We start from the raw sequence: 18,786 nt of genomic DNA on the forward strand, positions 1-18,786 counted from the left end.
AGAAAAACAATACCAACAACCCAGATCAATCCCAATGGAGAGCTGAAGTGGGATGCCAAGCTGACCAAAGGAGAGCCAGAAAATAGGAAACACAGAGCATGAGCTGTCCTGGTGCCTGAACTAGCCTGGGCTAAATAGGGGCAGGGTCACAGGGAGCTTGAGAGTTCATGACCCAAGACTGGTAGGTCCAGTAACCTATTGTCCAAGTCCTTCCCCTGCTCCTAGGAATTCAAGCACGCTCATCACCTGGGATGATGGGACTACTCTACCTCCACCATGAAGACAAGATGGCGCCAGTTAAACCCAATCATCCACCATGTGGCCAAGATGGCACTGGCTAGATCCAGTGTCTTTATTTCATTTGCTCTTAATCATTCCTGGTGTTACCCTTGGAGTTAGTTTCTGAGTGTTGTCTACCATTCAGATCTTCATGTGACTCACTCTTGCATGGGCATTTTTTTCCCCAGTCCTGGGGACTGAACTCAAGGACTGGCCACTGTCCCTGAGCTTCTTTTGCTCAAGGCTAGCACTCTACCACTCCAGCCACAGTGCCACTTCCAGCTTTTTTCTCCCTATGTATATGTGGTACTGAGGAATTGAACCAGGGCTTTGTATATGCTAGGCAGGCACTTTACCACTATGGGCATTTCTTCCAGGAAAGAATGAAATATGGATAGTGGGTCTAACTAGCACTATCTTGGCATCTTGGTGGATGATTGGGACTTTCTGAAAACTCATAGTGGTATAGTCCTCCCCTGTCCCAACCCCAGGAGATAGGTGCAGAGGCGGGGACTTGCACAATAGGTTACTGGACCTGCTAGACTTTTTGAACTCTTTGAGTTCCCAGTGATCCTGCCCCCTGACCACAATCCAATTTAGCTCCCCTTCTCCCCCCCCCCCCCCCCAGCCACCTCAGCCTCCATTGCTCCATGTCTCAGGTCTCCTGACTCTGCTGGATCACCATGGTGCCCCTCTTCAACTCTCCATTAGAGTCCATCTAGTTTGTTGAGATTGTTTTTCTGCTTTCTTTATTACCCTGGTGGCTCAGTTTCCTAACAGTATTAAGTGCATTCGAGGCTGGAAGTTTTGGGGAGACATGTGTCTGCTTGCAGTCACTGGCTTTCTAATAAACACTCCCAATTCCCCCTCTCAAAAATGGCTTCTGCTGGACATTGGTGGGAGGCTGAGATCTGAGGATCATGGTTCAAAGCTAGTCCGGGCAGGAAAGTTCGTGAGACTCTTATCTCCAATTAACCACCAGGAAACCGGAAGTGGTGCTGTGGCTCGAGTGGTAGAGTGCTCACCTTGAGCTGAAGAACTCAAGGACAGTGCCCAGGCCCAGAGTTCAAGCCCCAGGATGGACCAAAAAAAAAAAGTAGCTTCTTTGTACCTTGTGATTGAATTCCCATATAAAAAGAATGCATTCTGCCACAAAGCAAATGCTTATCCTTAAGATAAGGAATGAGTACTGTTTTTTACTCAAAAAGGGTGTATTTAGAAGCAAAGAAGATAGTGCTTCTAAACAACTCCTCTGATTCTGAGTTCCTAGATGCCATCCCTAGGTCACATTTTTCTTAATCTCTCCTGCCTGAATACTTGTTCCTTTGTCTCAATTTTATGTCTTCTACTTTTTTCTTTCTGATCTTGAACTCAGGGCCTGACGCTGAGCTTCTTTTGCACAAGGCTAGTGATTTACCACTTGAGCCACAGTACCACTTCCAGCTTTTTCAGAATGGTTTATTGGAGAAAAGAGTGTCAAGGAAACTGGGCACCGGTGGCTCATGCCTGTAGTCCTAGCTACTCAGGAGGCTGTGATCTGAAGATAATGGTTCAAAGACAGGAAAGTCCATGAGACTCTTACCTCCAATAAACCACCAGAAAACCAGAAGTAGTGCTGTGGCTCAAGTGGTAGAGCACTTGCCTTGAGCTGAAGAGCTCAGCGACAGCACTCAGGTCCATCTGCCCTGGCTGGCTTTGAACCGTGATCTTCAGATCTCAACCTCCTGAGTAGCTAGGCTAAACAGGCATTAACCACTAGTGCCTGGCATCAATTTTATGTCTTTTATGTCTGCTATTGGCTCTGTACTCTAGATGTGGTCTTGTCAATTTCTTCCTTTCCCCCCCCCTTCCTGGTCCTGGGGCTTGAACTCAGGGCCTGGGCTCTGTCCCTTATATTTTTCAGCTCAAGGCTAGCGCTCTACCACTTGAGTCTCAGTGCCACTTCCAGCCCTTTCTGAGTACTTTATTGGAGAAGAGTCTCATGAACTTTCTAGCTCAGGCTGACTTTGAACTGTGATGCTCAGATCTCAGCCTCCTGAGTAGCAAGGATTACAGGTGTAAGCCACCGGCAGCCTGCAATTTCTTCTTTATACCACAGCAATTTAAGGATCAGGATAATGACTGATTCCTCCTAGACCACAGCTTAGCAAGTGGGGAGGGAGGAGAGAATAACCTGAATGTAATATTTCTAGTGACTTAAAGGCATGGGACATTTTCCAATCTGTTTCTTGGAGGTACTTCAAATTCTTTAATTACAGACATTCATGTTGCCTGAAATAACTTCCTGGAAACAAATATTAGACTTCAGAGATCTTACAATGAACATGGTTCTATCTAGAAGACAAGTTTGTAACTCATGAACACTCTAAATCAACCTTATCTAACTTAAAATTCTGCACACCACATTTAGCCACTAATTAGGGTGTGTTTTTCCTGCATAATTATTCTATTAGCATTTAGGAAAAAATTTTACATGTAAGTCAAGAATACCTGTGCTCCCTTAACGTGTAGCAAAATACCTGTTGAATGACACCTTATTTCGAACTTGTAGGTGACTGGATTTTTTTTAGGAGGCTCCCAGCCTCCTAAGTAGCCCGGATTCCAGGCGTGCACCACCGTGCTCGCTGGGCTTTGGGTTTTCGTTTGCAGAGGTTAAATACACTGATTGTAAATATCCTGGCTGGGTCCTTGGTATCTACATCTAATCTTGCCATCGCCGGTCAATTGGCACGTGGCTTTCCGGCCATCAGCTCTGTAATTATTTGCTAATGACTAGAGTCAACCGACTCCGGGCACGGTGTTTACCTCGCCTCCATTCATCATTCCCCATTTGGTTCTGTGCCAACACTGCTCAGTCACCAGCAGCTGAACGGCACCAGAACGGTTACCTCCCCTGGCCCCACCCCCCACCCCCCGCAGTGGACTGGGCAAGCGAAGGAGGGATGGGGATGGAGAAGGGGAACACGCTGTACCCCGCCCGCCCAAGGCCGCGACGCCTGGCGGTGGTTATTTGAGGAACCTCACATCCGCCGCCCGCGGAGCCCGGGGCTGACCAGCGCGCGGGGAGCGGGGAGGGGGGCGGGGGCGGGGCCGGACGCGCGCGCGCGCCCGGAGGCGGCGGGCGGGAGCGCGCCTGGAGGGAGGAGCGCGCTAGGCGGGCGGGGCGCGCAGTCGGCGGCACGCGGCGAGGCGGCGCGCGGGACGGGAGCGCGCGGGGCGGGAGGACCGCGGCGGAGGAGGGGCGCGCGGAGCGGGGGCGCGCGGCCGCGGCTGCGGCCTGTGGCGCCGTCCCCGGCGGACTCCGGCGAGCGCGAGGGCACAGCGCGAGGTGCGGCTTGCCCGCCGGCCAGGCGCGCGGAGACGGTTCGGGGCCGCGCTCGGGGCCGGCTCGCCGTCCCCGCGGCTCTCGTCAGCATGTCGCTGAGGCAGCACCTCGTTCAGCTGGCCGGCCGTCTGCAGGAGCCGCAGAAAGTGGCCCGTTTCCAGCGTCTGTGCGGGGTGGAGGCGCCGCCGAGCCGCTCCGCCGCCGCCGAGCCGAGGGAGGAAGATGGGCAGGCGGACGCGCCGCTCGCCGGGGACGCCCGGCGGCGAGGGTGGTCTCCGGGGACGGCCGGAGGCCCCCAGCCGCCGGGGCACGACCGCAATCCGTGCGCCGCCAAGGCGGCGGGCGGCGGCGCCCCCAACGGCGTGCGGAACGGGCTGGCGGCCGAGCCGGGCCCGGCCCCGGCCCCGGCCCCGGCCCCGGCCCCGGCCCCGGCGCGGCGCGCGGGCTCCCCGCGCCGGAACTCGCTGACAGGCGAGGAGGGCCAGGCGGCCCGCGTGAGCAACTGGCCGCTCTACTACCTGTTCTCCTTCGGCACCGAGCTGGGCAACGAACTCTTCTACATCATCTTCTTCCCCTTCTGGATCTGGAACCTGGACGCCGTGGTGGGCCGCAAGCTGGTGGTCATCTGGGTGCTGGTCATGTACCTGGGCCAGTGCACCAAGGACATCATCCGCTGGCCGCGGCCCGCCTCGCCGCCCGTCGTCAAGTTGGAGGTCTTCTACAACTCCGAGTACAGCATGCCCTCCACGCACGCCATGTCCGGCACCGCCATCCCCATCGCCATGGTCCTCCTCACCTACGGCCGCTGGCAGGTAAGCGTCCCGCGTCGCCGCGCGCCCCCGTCCCGGACTGGCCTGGTCCCTGGACAGTTTGGTGGGGCCACTCCCCGCCGAGACCCTCTCGCGCGGATCTTCACCGTCCCCGCAAAGCGGGAGGAAAAAAAAACAAAAACAAAATCCAGGGATGGGGTAACACCTTACAGGCTTCCCCAGGATGGTTTTAATAGCACCTTCCCGGGAACCCGCAGGAAACACTTTTCGTGCCGTAGTTTCTGGTCCTTGGACCTGGCGCAGGGGTTTCTAAAACTCTCCCTGCTTGCTTTGTGAGCACCGTGAACATGAGTTGTTTTCCAGATCAATCGCTGGGTCACCAAGACCACCTCTTACTCCCCCACCCCAAACCCCCAGTAGGTGTTGCCTCCTCCCAATCGGATTGCGGTTCCGAAGACCCTTGGCTTTGTGAAGAGACGGTTATTTCCAAAACAGTAGTGTGGGGCTAGTTCCAGAGCAAGCCAGGAAGGGATTGTCAAAGTAGAGCTGCTCTTCGTGGAGCCGCGGCCGAGTTCTGCTTTTAAGGGTTGCTCCTGTGCGGAGAGACGAAAACTTTATCCCCCGGCCTCACCGGTGTGTGGGATTTCAGTGCTGAGCCGACACAGTATTATTGTTGTATTAACTATATACCTGTGCGACCTAAAAGTTTATCTTACAGCTAAGGGTTTCTTTGATCAGACAAGTTTTACAAAAATGGCAAATGTAGACCAAAGACTGACAATCAGGGGTGAGAGGTGGTGTGTGGTGTGTGTGTGTGTGTGTCAGGGGTGAGAGGTGGTGTGTGTGTGTGTGTGTGTGTCAGGGGTGAGAGGTGTGTGTGTGTGTGTGTGTGTGTGTGTGTGTGTGTGTGTGTGTGTGTGTGTGTGTGTTGGTCCAGGGGCTTGATTGAACTCAGGGCCTGGACACGTACGCCTGAGCGCTTTTTTTTTTTTCTCAATACTAGTAATGCTCTACCACTTGCACCACAGCTCCACTTCAGCTTTTGTAGCACTTAATTGGCGATCAGATTTTCACAGGCTTTCCTGTCAGGGCTGGCTTCCAACCACAGTCCTCAGATCTCATCCTCCTGAGTAGCTAGAATTACAGGCATGAGCCAGGTGTTTTGTTTTGTTTTTAAATATAATTTTATTGTTATTCTTAGTGTGTTATACAGAGAGTTACCATTTCACGATTCAGGTAATGTGTTCACTTCTCTTTTGGACAATGTCACTCCTTTCTGTGCTTTCCCCCAGTTTCTCTCTCCTGTCTCTGCCCACAAATTCATAGTTACTGGAGTGAGGTTTTTTTGTTGTTTTTTTCTCTTTTTTTCTTTTTGTCTGTCATGGGGCTTGAACTCTGGGCCTGAGCGCTGTCCCTTAGCTCTTCAGCTCAAGGCCAGCACTCTACCACAGCGCCATTTCTGGTTTTCTGGTGGTTTATTGGAGATAAGAGTCTCACAGACTTTCCTTGCCTGGGCTGGCTTTGAACTGGGTTCCTCAGATCTCAGCCTACTGAGCCCCCAGACCCAAGGGTAAGTTTTTAATGATTGTTTTAATTTTGCCCACTTTCTTTGGCTACCTGGTTTTGAGTTCTTCATCTATGTGTTACTTATGTTTAAAAACTAAGTATCTTTAATATAGAAGCAAAGTTTATTCTTAAGACCACTGAGCTTGCTTTATAACTATAAAATCTGTTAGTCTTGAGGAAGTAAGTCTCTTAGAAGTAAGTTACATGATTATGAAAATATACATAAAACAGATTTCTCCTTTTTTTTCTTTTACTACACAAAATTGTCTCATTGAGAAATTTGCACACTATGTCAAACTCCATTATGGTAAGCTTACTGAACTCACATTCCATTTCAGTAAAGGTCAGACTTCGTTCCCAGGCATAATGCTGTATATAAGTACATCTCACTTTTAGTAGCCTAGAAAATATGTATACAATAAGAAGGCAGAATTGGAAGGGAAGAGTATCAAGAAAGTGTTTTTTTTACTACTTAATAAAAGGAGACAGATGTATAGTGACTTCATATTGTAAAACAGTGCTACCTGTTTCCTTTCTCTCTCTCTCTCTCTCTCTCTCTCTCTCTCTCTCTCTCTCTCTCTCTCTCCTCCTCCCTCTCTTTTCTTGCTTGCTTGCTTGCTTTTTGTTGGTCATGGGACTTGAACTCTGGGTCTGGGTGCTGTCAACTAGCCCTTCAGCTCAAGGCAAGCTCTCTACCACTTGAGCCACAGCACCACTTCCGGTTTTCTGAGTGGTTTATTGGAGATAAGAGTCTCACGGACTTTCCTGCCCAAGCTGGTTTTGACAAGAGAAAAAGTTACCTCCGAGGCTGGCAGAACTTGCTCTGTAGCCCACCTAGGCTGGCTCCAAACCCTCAGTCCTTCTGCTGGGGTACATGCATGTGCCATCACGCCTGGTTGTGCTGCCTGTTTTACATGATAAGTTAATATCTCAGACTTTCATTTAATCCAAATATTTCACAATTTGAGATTTGATAATGCTGGGGCAGAGCTCAGTGCTAGACACCTGCTTTGCATTGCACCAAGCCCATCCCCAGCACCTTGTGAAATGAGGAAAAAAGATTAGTAGCAAGCTGTGTTGGCATTGTGTTTACTAGTTAGTTGTTGATGTTTCTCTTTTTTTCATGAGACATTCAAGATTTTAAACTTGAGAGGCCCTTTACAATGCCTCCTCAGTAAGTATGATGTATGCTTTTAATATTAACAATTTTTATTTTTATTTTTATTTTTTGGGGGGTCCGGTTGTGGGGCCCGAACTCTGGGCCTGGGCGCTGTCCCTCAGCTCTTCAGCTCAAGGCTAGTGCCACTTCTGGCTTTTTTCTTTTTGTTTATGTGGTGCTGAGGAATCAAACCCAGGGCCTCAGGCATGCAAGGCAAGCGCTCTACCACTGAGCCACCTTCCCAGACCCAATCTAAGTTTTTAAAAAGTTATTGTTTCCACTTTTTTGAAGAACATGTTAACAGGAAGTGAGTAAGTAGTTATATGTAATTGTTTCTGGGATGTTATCAATATTCTAACATCCCAGTGTTATTTGAATGATCAAGAGAAGCTTACCTTGTAATTTTTAAAGAAGTTAGTACATTTAATTCAAAGTTTGGGAAATTAGTTTATCATGCAGTTTTAGAAATATGAGCTAAATGAGATAGAAATTATCAGGTGTCAGTCATTTTACAGATGTGGAAACTGACCAGTTACATTAGAGTTAATCTTGTAATAGCTTCACTTTCCTACTTTACAACTTTTACTCTAAATTTGAATAAACTTGTAATTTTTTAATTTTATTTTTTGCCAGTCCTGGCGCTTGAACTCAGGGCCTGGGCACTGTCCCTGAGCTTCTTTTGCTCAAGGCTGGCACTCTACCTCTTGAGCCACAGCACCACTTCCGGCTTTTTCTGTTTATGTGGTACTGAGGAATTGAACCCAGGGCTTCATGCATGCTAGGAAGCACTCTACCACTGAGCCACCTTCCCAGCCCCTGCAAAATTATTTTTTTAGTTCATTATTTGGAAAGAAAGACTTCCTAATAGAAAAGTTCTATTGTTATAAATCCTTGACTAACTAATCCAGTAAAAAACAAACAAACAAACAAAAACCACCTCAAATGACTTTTTTCCTTTTTCTTAAATTTTTGTGTTAATATATTTCAAACAAAGGTACCTTCTTTTACTTGGGCTGATTTGGTTCTCTTGTCTGTCAGAATTGGGGGCTTCTGTTTCCAAAGTGTGTGAGGAAGGAGTAGTAGCAAGTAGGAGAATAGTGCAACAAAACCTGGGGTTCTAATCACTATCAGTTTTGGTGGCTGTCCAGTCCTGCCCTGCCCAAGGGAGTGCCCTCAGGACTAGCAGGTCTGACTTTAGTGTCTCCATGATGCTGAAATACCCCTGGAAAATGCAACCATTCTTTTGGACTTCATTCCTCCCTACTGCATAAGGTTGCTGCTCTCCTTGAAATTTGCTCAAGATTTACCTCCTACATGGGACCTTGGAAATTAATCATTTATGTTTCATTATTTCTCATTTAGTCTTAAAATGAAACTATGCATAGCAAACCAACCTGGGGGTTGTTTAAAGTATCTGTACATTAATACCCAGAGATTCTAATCTGTTAGATAAGGAACATCAGGCTTTAGTGGAGTATATAACACTTGCTTCTAACTTCTGTTTATCCCAAATAATCTTTCTCTACAAGATTACTATCTCAGCTCTTTTGCAGTTCCAGTCTATCATTTTATTTTATTTTTTTCTCTTTTTTTTTCCTTCAGTCTAGCATTTTAAAGTGTGCTCTATGATGACTTGAGAAAGACAGTGACATTTCTCTTGGAATAAAGAAACTGAAAAGCCTCTGGCCAAAATAATGCTTATTGTTCTCATTTTAATAATTAAAGTGTTTGCGCTGGCACCAGTGGCTCACGCCTGTAGTCCTAGCCTCCCAGGAGGCTGAGATCTGAGGATTGTGGTTCGTAGCCAGCCTGGGCAAAAAAGTCCCCATGAAACTCTTATCTTCAATTAACTACTCAAAAACCGGAAGTGGCACTGTGGCTCAAGTGGTAGAGCGCTAACTTTGACACAAAGATATTTAGGGACAGCGCCCAGGCCCTGAGTTCAAACCCTACAACTAACAGAAAAAGAAAGATATGGATGGATTTGGTAGGTTTACAGGGCTGAGGCTCAAATCCAGGGCCTCAAACATGCTAAGAAAGCACTGTACCACTGAGCTACATTCCCCTCCTGAATTGGGTAGATATTAAAGGTAGACTTGACAAATTAAATAAGGCATTTAGGAGGAAAAAAGCCAGGTGCCAGTGGCTCATGCCTGTAAGCCTAACTACTCAGGAGGCTGAGACCTGAGGATCAGGATTCAAAGCCAGCCCAGGCAGGAAGCCTAATTAATTACAGAAAAAGCCAGAAGTGGAGCTGTGGTTCACGTGGTAGAGTACTAATCTTGATCAAAAGTTGCTCAGGGACATCACCCAGGCCTAGAGTTCAAGCCCTACAGCTGACAAAAAAAAAAAAAGAGGAAGAATAGCCTGTAATAGAATCTGACAGGTATCCATTGGTGAAGTAAGAAAATACCTTAGAGAATATTTAAGGGTGTGTGTGTATTATTGTGTGTGTGTGTGTGTGTGTATGTTTTCATAGTAAATACCTTTAGAGTAGGTTAAGCAGAAAGAAGAAATGTATTTGCAGAACAATGGGAGCATTTCATAGAAGACAGGGCAAGAGCAAGCTGTAGGACCTCCCAAGGGATCAGAGCCAGGTCCTGGGAAGTGACTGGAACTAAATGCCCACTCTCCATCTTCCCTGGGATTGCAGTGTCTCATACTCCTTTCTCCTCTCTGTGTTTTGGCTTGTGCACGTCTGCCTAGTTCTGTATTATTTACAAGTAAATACTGCTAGATCAAAAAGAATCTGATTGGCTCAGCCCAGACACCACGTCCGCTTTGCCACAGGCAAGTGTCCATGCTGCATTTGAAAGCAGTGGTTAAGCAAGCAGGTTTGCTTAAGCGGGAGGTGCCCCTGAGTCCACACTGCAGGCTCTGTTTGGGGAAATTTCAAGAAGAGATGAGAAGATTAGACATTACCTTGAAAAAAACATACTGTTGACGGAAACCAGAAGTGAAAGGAAGTGAGACCCCGTTTCTAGAGAAGGAAAGTAGTCAGCACTGTTCAGTCCCTCCAAGAAGATCAGTGAGAAAAGTACAAAAACCTATAGACAACTTGAAAGGCAGAAACCCTTAGAAAAAGCTAGTGCTGACTTTTTTTATTATTTATTTATTTATTTTTGTTTGTTTGTTTTTTGTCGGTCGTGGGCTTGAACTCTGGGCCTGAGTGTTGTCGTTGAACTCTTCAGCTCAAGGCAAGAGCCCTTAACCACCCACAGAGCCACTTCTGGTTTTGGCTTTGAATCGCAATCCACAGATCTCAACCTCCTGAGTAACTAGGATTACAGGTGTGAGCCACTGGTGCCCAGCATTTTTTTTTTTTTTTGGTACTTTTTCTTACACTTTAAAGTAATTGGTACCATATCATATATTGAGGGTTTTTAAAAATACCATATGTGATGCATAATTTTGTCAACTTGGCTAGGCACAGTTTTCAGATTTTTGGTGAGCTCTATTCTCAGTGCTTCTCTGAAGATTATTTTTAGACAAAATTAGCATTTAGATTTAAAGTAGACTTCAACTAAAGCAAGTCACCCTCTATAATGTGGGTGAACCTTGCCTAATTACTTGAAAATCTTCAAAGAAATAAGACTGACTTCTTCCAAGGAAAAGGGAATTCTGCCACCGAAGCCTTCACATGTAAGCCTCATATCAGGTATTCCCTGTAGAGTTAGGGCTTGCCAGCTTTCACATGGTGTGAGCCAATATTTTAAAATAAATTTATCTTTCTAGCTGGGTGGCTCATGGCTGTAATCCTAGCTATTCTGGAGGCTGAGATCTGAGGATCTGAAGTTAGCCTGGGAAGGAAAGTCTGTGTGAATCTTATCTCCAATTAATCACCAAAATGCCAGAAGTAGAGCTTTGGCTTCAAGTGGTAGAGCACCAACCTTGACCAAAGGAACTCAGGGACAGCACACAGGCTCTGAGTTCAAGCCCTAGAACTGTCATGTATGAGGGCACATGTCACACACGTACACACATTAAATTGTAACAGCACTGGCTAGAATGTGGCTCAGTGATAGCATGCTTGCCCAGAACACAGGAGGCTATGGTTCAATTTGAAGCAACATGAAAATGAAGAAAAAGAGATAGGGACTGGGAAGGTGGCTCAGTGGTAGAGTGCTTGCCTTGCATGCATGAGGCCCTGGGTTCGATTCCTCAGCACCACATAAGCAAAAAAAAAAGCCGGAAGTGGTGCTGTGGCTCAGATGGTAGAGCGCTAGCCTTGAGCTGAAGAGCTGAGGGACAGCACCCAGGCCCAGAGTTCAGGCCCACGACCGGACCCAAAAAAAAAAAAAAAGAAAAAAGAAAAAGAGATAGACAAGACAAGATTTTTTTTTTTGTAATTGCTTTCATTGCAAGTCATTTTATTGACTCTACACTAACATCAATGAATGTGAGTGGCACATGTTATAATATACAAAATAGTTGTGACTACGTAAACTAATGTAGCAAAGCATTATCAGGAAGAATAAAACTGCTTTCTAAAGTAACTGAAGGAAATGCTGAGAGCAGTTTTCCTGTTATCAAGGACGTGCAGTGAGAACGAGATAATGGTATGAAATTAAAAGTATCCGGGCTTTAACTCAGTGGGCAGGCCCTGTATTAGACGCTCAGCGATGCAACTAAGACATGAAGTAATCTATTAAGGTTAAGAAAACTTTTTATGTATTTGAAAATAACATGAAGGGCTTATAAATTTTTGTTTCATCTGTTTTTTGGGGGGGGCTGGGGAGCTAGAACTCTACACCTGGGTGCTGTCCCTGAGCTCTTCACTTCAAGGCTAGTGCTCTACCACTTGAGCCACAGCACTACTTCCAGCTTTTTTTTTTTTTGCTTATGTGATGCTGAGGAATCGAACCCAGGGCCTCAGGCATGCAAGGCAAGCACTCTACCACTGAGCCACCTTCCCAGCCCTGTTACTCCCCTTTTTATGGTTTCTAGCCCCAGGATCCCACCAGAATTTTTCTCCATAAGATTAACATTTGAAATTTTAGTGGAGGGCACCGAAGTAGAAAGCTAATTACAAAGTGTTCCTCTCAATGAGGAGAGGAGGCAGCTCAGTCATAGATGGAAGAAAGGGTGATAATGCCCAGTCCTCCTCTAGAGAAGGAAGGACTTTATGGGACCAGGTTCAGGGGCTGTTCAGCGGCTCTTTCATTAGACCATGTTAAAATAATGTCTTGCAGGGATGGTAGGGGAAAAACAAAGGAGGAGGCAACAATGCTTGATAAGAAATGTACATATTACCTTGCTCATGTAATTGTAACCCCTCTCCTCTGTACAGTATTTTCACAATTTAAAAAACTTTAAATAAATAAATAAAATAATGTCTATCTGTCCTTCATCTATAGTATAGAAGCAAAGTGTAGAAGCAAAGCAGAGCTAATTCGCCCATAGAAGAATATTGAAACAAGATTTCATTCACTTATTCGTCCTTGTGTGCTATGTGCTGTGGTTGGACTTAGGTGCTGGGAATAGAATGGGCACTAAAAATATATAAGCATTAAATCTTAAATTTTATAGTACAGCAACTGTCTTGTTTTTTTTTTTTTATTTGCTTGATTCATTTAGATAACTTTTCTTTCCCTTTAGTATCCTCTCATTTATGGGCTGATTCTCATCCCTTGCTGGTGTTCTCTAGTCTGCATGAGCAGAATTTACATGGGTATGCACTCCATTCTGGTAAGAAAAACCTTATATCCTTATTGCTTTATTTTTTGTGTGTGAGCTTGATTTATAAGTTTGCATGAAATTGAAAATGTTTTTGTAAGTCTCTGTATTGCAGAAATATCAACATGAAGACGTGTGAAGTAATATAGTGATCACACATTTCATTCATAGAAACAGTTTTCAGCAGGCACAGTAGCCATACATTCTACTAAGGATAGCCCTGTTCATTCTTTTATTTTCTTTTGTGCCAGTACTGAGGCTTCAAGCTCTTGCTTTGCTTTTCCACTCAAGGCCGTTGCTTTACCCCTTGAGCCACACCTCCACTTCCAGCTTTTTGCTGGTTAATTGGAGGTAAGAGTCTTTCAGACTTTCTTGTCCAGACTGGCTTCAAACCTCAGTCCTCAGATCTCAGTTTCCCACCACCTGGCTTGTTCATTCTGCTAGTTCAGTTTTCTTTCTTTCTTTTTTTAATCTTGTCAGTCGTGGGACTTGAACTCAGAGCCTGGGGCACTGTGCCTAAGCTCTTTTGCTCAAGGCTGGCATTCTACCACTTTGAGCCACAGCTCCACTTCCATTTTGTATGTGTGTGTGTCTTTTTGAGGGGTTAATTAAAAATGAGTCTCATGGGGACTTTTCTGCGCTGGCTGGCTTCAAGACTGGCTTCAACCTCAATTTATACATCTCAGCCTCCCGAGTAGCTAGGATTACAGGTATGAGCCACCAGCATCCAGCCCAGTTTTATTTTCTTTCAGCATCTGTTTTGTGTTTCTCCTATTTATGTGTCCAAACCAACAGCTCTCTATAGAAACCAGGGAGCTCTCTAAGGGTCAGGTAAGACTTATTGACTAGAAAGCACATGGGCTTACCATGTAATTGTAACCCCTCTGTACAGTATGTTCTCAAATAAAATAAAATAAAATTAAAAAAAAAAAAAAGCACATGGGCTTAAACTGTGCTAGTGCCATTTGTACTTATATATGAAACTCTATTTTCTCCATCAAAAAATTTTAGGATATTTCATTTGAGAATGTAATTCAGTTTTGAAAACACAGAGACCTCCCTGTATTTATAACCACTCTTACTCTTCCCTTCCTCTATCCCTATTGACATCTTAGTTCTATCCTGCATCATGCATCGACCATATTATCTCAGTTACTCTTTTTCTTTTTTGGTGTAGGTACTGGGGCTTGAACTGAGGTGCTTTTGCACATATTTTTCTCTCATGGCTAATGCTCTGCCACCTCCTAAATACTGTACCTTCACTTCAACTTTTTTGCTAATTAATTTTATATGAGTCTCAATGGATTTTCATTTTATTTATTTATTGCCCAGGCTGGCTTTGAACCACAGTCCTCAGATCTCAGCCTCCTGAGTAGCTAGGATTACAGTTATGAGCCATGGTGCTTGGCACCAATTGCATTTTTATACCAAGAAACAAAATTCAAATCAAAACAGAACAAAACATGATATACAGAAAAGTCTGGAACAGTGAACATTATGATTTTTAAGGTAACTGCTGGGTAATAGCTATTATCGTTTTAACCTGAGACAGAGACATTAAAAATTCACTCATAGAGGTAGGTGCTGGTGGCTCATGCCTGTAATCCTAGCTACTAAGGAGGCTGCCATCTGAGGATCACAATTCAAAGCCAGAATGGGCAGGAAAGGTCGTGAAACTCTTATCTCCAATAAAAAGCTTTCAGAGACAGCACCCAGGACAGAGTTCAAGCCCCACAACTGGCAAAAAAAAAAAAAAAAATTCACTCATAGGATTAAGTGGAGGAGGAAGCTGCTGAGGGAAGAGTGTTCTGTTTCTTAATGGAGTAGTAGCTACCAAAACATAGACATTCATAAAATTTATCCAATTATTTAATGACTGGTACATTTCAGTTTATATAGATTTTGCTAATTCATGTGAACTAAACATCAGACTTGCAGTACAATTGCATGAATACATAAAAGAACAGATAATTCCAACCACAAGCAAACTCTATAGAGAATTTAAAAAAGGAAACACTAGGGCTGGGAAGGTGGCTCAGTGGTAGAGCGCTTGCATGAGGCCCTGGGTTCAATTCCTCAGCACCACATAAGCAAAAAGAAAAAAGCCTGAAGTAGTGCTGTGGCTCAAGTGGTAGAGCGCTAGCCTTGAGCTGAAGAGTGGAGGGACAGCGCCTTGGCCCAGAGTTCAGGCCCACGACCGGACCCCCCCCCCCCCCAAAAAAAAAAAAAAAAGGGAAACACTATTTGATTCATTTTTAAGGAACTACTGTTGGGCTAGGAATGTGGTTCAAGTGGTAGAGTTGAGTACCTGCTTAGCAAGCATCAGGCCTTGAGTTCAAACTCTTAATACCTCAAAAAAAAAAAAAAAGCAGCTGGTAATATTATACTGTTGTAGGTGGGTAATAGCACACATCTGATCTCTCATTCACTCTGGAGGCTGAGGCAGAAGGATCTTGAGTTTCTTCTGCCAGTCAGAGCTCACAGGCATGTGTTATCACATCTGGCTCTCTATCACTTTTTTCTTTTTGGTCAGTCATGGGGCTTGAGCTCTGGGCCTGGGCACTGTCCCTGAGCTCTTCAGCTCAAGGCTAGCACTCTACTACTTTGAGTCACAGCACCACTTCTGTTTTTCTGGAGACAAAAGTCTGATGGACTTTCCTGCCCAGGCTGGCTTTGAACCCCAATCCTCAGATTGCAGCCTCTTAAGTACTTAGGATTCGGGCATGAGCCACCAGTGCTCAACTTTCTCTGTCACTTTTGAAATACAGTCTAAACTCTTTCCCTGACCTCTGAGGGCTTTATGCAGTGGGACTTTTGCCTGTGTCCTTGACCTTGTTTCATATACTCACTGATTGCTTCACAGTCTCAGTTTCCTGAACTAGCCATATCTTTTCTGCATTTTCGCCATATCTTTGCCTGTGCCCTTGGAATTCCCTCTACTTAGAACAAAATTCTAAAGATAGGGCTGGCGCCTTTTCCAATCAGATCCTGGCTCAAGTGTCCCCTTGTCTGACTGGCCTCTGTAACACTTTAATAGGTTCCTTCATGACAATAACTCATCATCCTATTTTAGTTCCTTCAAACATTTACAGCTATCTGGACGTACAGTATTTATCTGCTAGTCTCATTTAAATGACTGTTACCAGTCTTTGCCATTAAAATGTAAGCTTTACTTCAGCAAATGATCGTCATTATGAGTTTTAGTGCCTATTACATGGTCAGTTTATAAAGTTTATTTTGAGAATTTGACTTTGTAAAACTTGTATCTATTCAACATTAGACCTGCAAAATATATACTATTCTTAAAGGATATAAACGGTATACTAAACAATTGTACTTTGTTCTTTTCTCAGGACATTATCGCTGGATTCCTATATACCATTTTAATTTTAGCTGTCTTCTATCCATTTGTGGACCTGATTGACAACTTCAACCAAACTCACAAATATGCTCCATTAATCATCATTGGGCTTCATTTAGCTTTGGGGATCTTCTCTTTCACTCTTGACACCTGGAGCACATCCCGAGGAGACACAGCTGAGATTCTTGGAAGTGGCGCTGGAATTGCCTGTGGCTCTCATGTCAGTCATAGCATGGGTCTAATGTTAGACCCTCCTCTAGACATTCTACCTTTAGCTAGGCCCCCCATTACAGTAATGCTGTTGGGAAAAGCCATACTGCGGGTCCTCATAGGAATGGTATTCGTACTAGTAGTCAGAGATATCATGAAAAAGACTACCATTCCTCTGGCCTGTAAAGTCTTCAATATACCATGTGACGATATTCGAAAAGCAAGACAGCACATGGAAGTTGAACTTCCCTATCGGTATATAACCTATGGAATGGTGGGTTTCTCCATCACATTTTTTATTCCTTACATTTTTTTCTTTATTGGGATCTCTTGATGGGGAAATACTTTGTATGCTATGGAAGGAGGCTATCAGTTACTGATATCTAAAAATACACTTTAGGTCAAAGCCAAACCGGAGTAAGCCTTTTAGAAGAATTTAACTTAAAGGGTTATTTAAGTAAATTCTTAAGAGTCAGTGCATTTTATTATTACTGCACATCCAGATAGTGTTTTAGGCGAGCTGAGCTATTGCAATACTGAGAAAATGATAATCCATTTAAAATGTTCCTGTGTTTGGAGAGTTTTGCATTGTTAAGGAGTTCAAGTATATATAATATATATTAAGGTACATAATATGCAATTATATCTCTAATATATGTTATATATGAAATAATATACCTGTTTTATTTTGAACTGTGGGGATGTATTATAAAATCAGTAAAAATATGCAGCTGTGCCTGTGTGTTTGGAACTAATACAGGCATGTTGTTCTTCACATTATTTCCTGTGGGAGCCAGTTCCTAATTGAGTTGCAGAGTTTGTTTGCCATCATGTACTGATCTCTTGCCTCCTTTTACACTGCCATCACCTTTCACGGTACCCATGGAATTTAAACATGGGGAATATTTTTAATGGACCAAAATTTCAGGAAGATTAGGTGTTGGATTCCTTATTTTTTTAAGTTACACTGTGTTGAATGTACTTTTGTTGCAAGTGTTTTGGGTATCAGTTTAATGATTCAGGTACTGAATTTTATTGCTTGCTAATTGTGCCTTTTGTTGCTGAGTTAAGAAGTGTATACTGTGATGTAATAGTAAGAGTCTATCTTAAGTTACATATAATCAGGCAAATATTTAAAATATATAGATAGATAAATATCAAACTAATGGGGATAGAAGTAAACAACCCTTATTAGTCTAGTCTTTATTTAGAAAGAAATGGCAAAATGGGCTAAAGTTTCTTGCTATTTTATTGGAAAGCGAAATGGATAAGTATTTCCATTTTTGTAAGTATTTTTCTGTGCACTGTAAGTTATAGGAATAAGATATATTTTTTGTACATTGTCTTGATTGTTTATACTGCAGGTAGATGTTTCATGGAAATGTAGTTGAAATTTGCAGGTGGGACAGTGCACGAGCTTCATATGGAAACAAAAACCATTTTTGTAAATTATTTGGAAAGGATTGGACTTCCCAGCATTACATTTTAATACACACTCTTTAACTATTTAAGGTAAATTATAAAATTGAAAAAAGTATCAGTAGATTAGAGCCTATTTTCTTTCCAGCCTTTTATTTCAGAATGGAAAATTGGAGTATAGTATTAAACTGTTTTTTTTTCTTTATGCATTTATGTTTTGAAGTGTGATTATAATTAGGTTAACATTAAATTTATTTATAGTAAGGTTTTCCTAAGTAAGAGAACTTACTTTCAATGTAAATGAGCATCAGGTATGGGATTACTGATTTTAGTGCAATATCTATGTGATTATCCACAAGTATCAGTTAAGATGTTTCTATTTTGGACAGCGTAACTATTTGAGCTCATATTTTTATAATTCTGATTGAGAATTTAGGAGCATGGCAATTTGTAGCAAAACTAAATCTGATCATTTTAAGTAAAGCAACTAAATTTGGCCTTTAGTTTAAAAGAAACCAATATCCTTAGGAACCTTATTGGTACGATAGAAAATGTGAAAAGAGCTTTTCTTTTAAAATGTGTGGTTGATGACTTAAATTTTAAGGACTCCCATAATGTGTGTCTCTGCTGTCCTACTAATTTTTATGTGTCACTTAAAAAGTATTTGAAAATACTCCATTTCTTTGTGTTTCATTTTCTGTCTTATGACACTTCTATGATAAATGTGTTTTAAAATAAAAACCAAATTCAAGATTCAAGGTTATTTGTTGTGTTTGCCTCTGTATTATGTGGTAGATAATTTTAGATAACAGGATTTTCATTCTACTAGGCTTTTTCTTTGAGGCTTTTTTTTCAGGGGTATGGAGAGGGTGCTGCCAGAATTGGAGCTTGAATACAAGTCTTGGTCTCTGTCCCTTAGCTTTTTCTCTCCAAGTTGGCACTCTACCACTTGAGCCACAGCTCCACATCTGACTTTTTGGTGGATCATTGGAAATGAGAGTCTCATGGACTTTCCTGCCCA

At 43.6% G+C, this 18,786-nt stretch overlaps 1 protein-coding gene across 1 annotated transcript; it reads left to right on the forward strand.

The window, feature by feature from the left end:
* Positions 1-3,585: 3,585 nt before the first annotated feature.
* Positions 3,586-18,523, forward strand: Sgpp1 (sphingosine-1-phosphate phosphatase 1). Its single transcript, XM_070031988.1, has 3 exons — positions 3,586-4,416; positions 12,698-12,787; positions 16,129-18,523. The coding sequence occupies exons 1-3, from the start codon at positions 3,694-3,696 to the stop codon at positions 16,678-16,680; spliced, it is 1,365 nt and encodes a 454-aa protein (XP_069888089.1). The 5' UTR covers positions 3,586-3,693; the 3' UTR covers positions 16,681-18,523.
* The last annotated feature ends 263 nt before the right edge of the window (positions 18,524-18,786 follow it).

This window comes from Dipodomys merriami, unplaced genomic scaffold (assembly GCF_024711535.1).
Source record: "Dipodomys merriami isolate MVZ:Mamm:240054 unplaced genomic scaffold, mDipMer1.0.p SCAF_1, whole genome shotgun sequence".
NCBI lineage: Eukaryota > Metazoa > Chordata > Mammalia > Rodentia > Heteromyidae > Dipodomys > Dipodomys merriami.

Bases quoted from the DNA above. Each gene is read 5' to 3' on its own strand.
- Sgpp1 (XM_070031988.1), top strand. From the start codon at position 3,694: ATGTCGCTGAGGCAGCACCTCGTTCAGCTGGCCGGCCGTCTGCAGGAG. The intron at 4,417-12,697 runs GTAAGCGTCCCG...CTTTCCCTTTAG, and splicing joins TCACCTACGGCCGCTGGCAG to TATCCTCTCATTTATGGGCT. The intron at 12,788-16,128 runs GTAAGAAAAACC...TTCTTTTCTCAG, and splicing joins TGGGTATGCACTCCATTCTG to GACATTATCGCTGGATTCCT.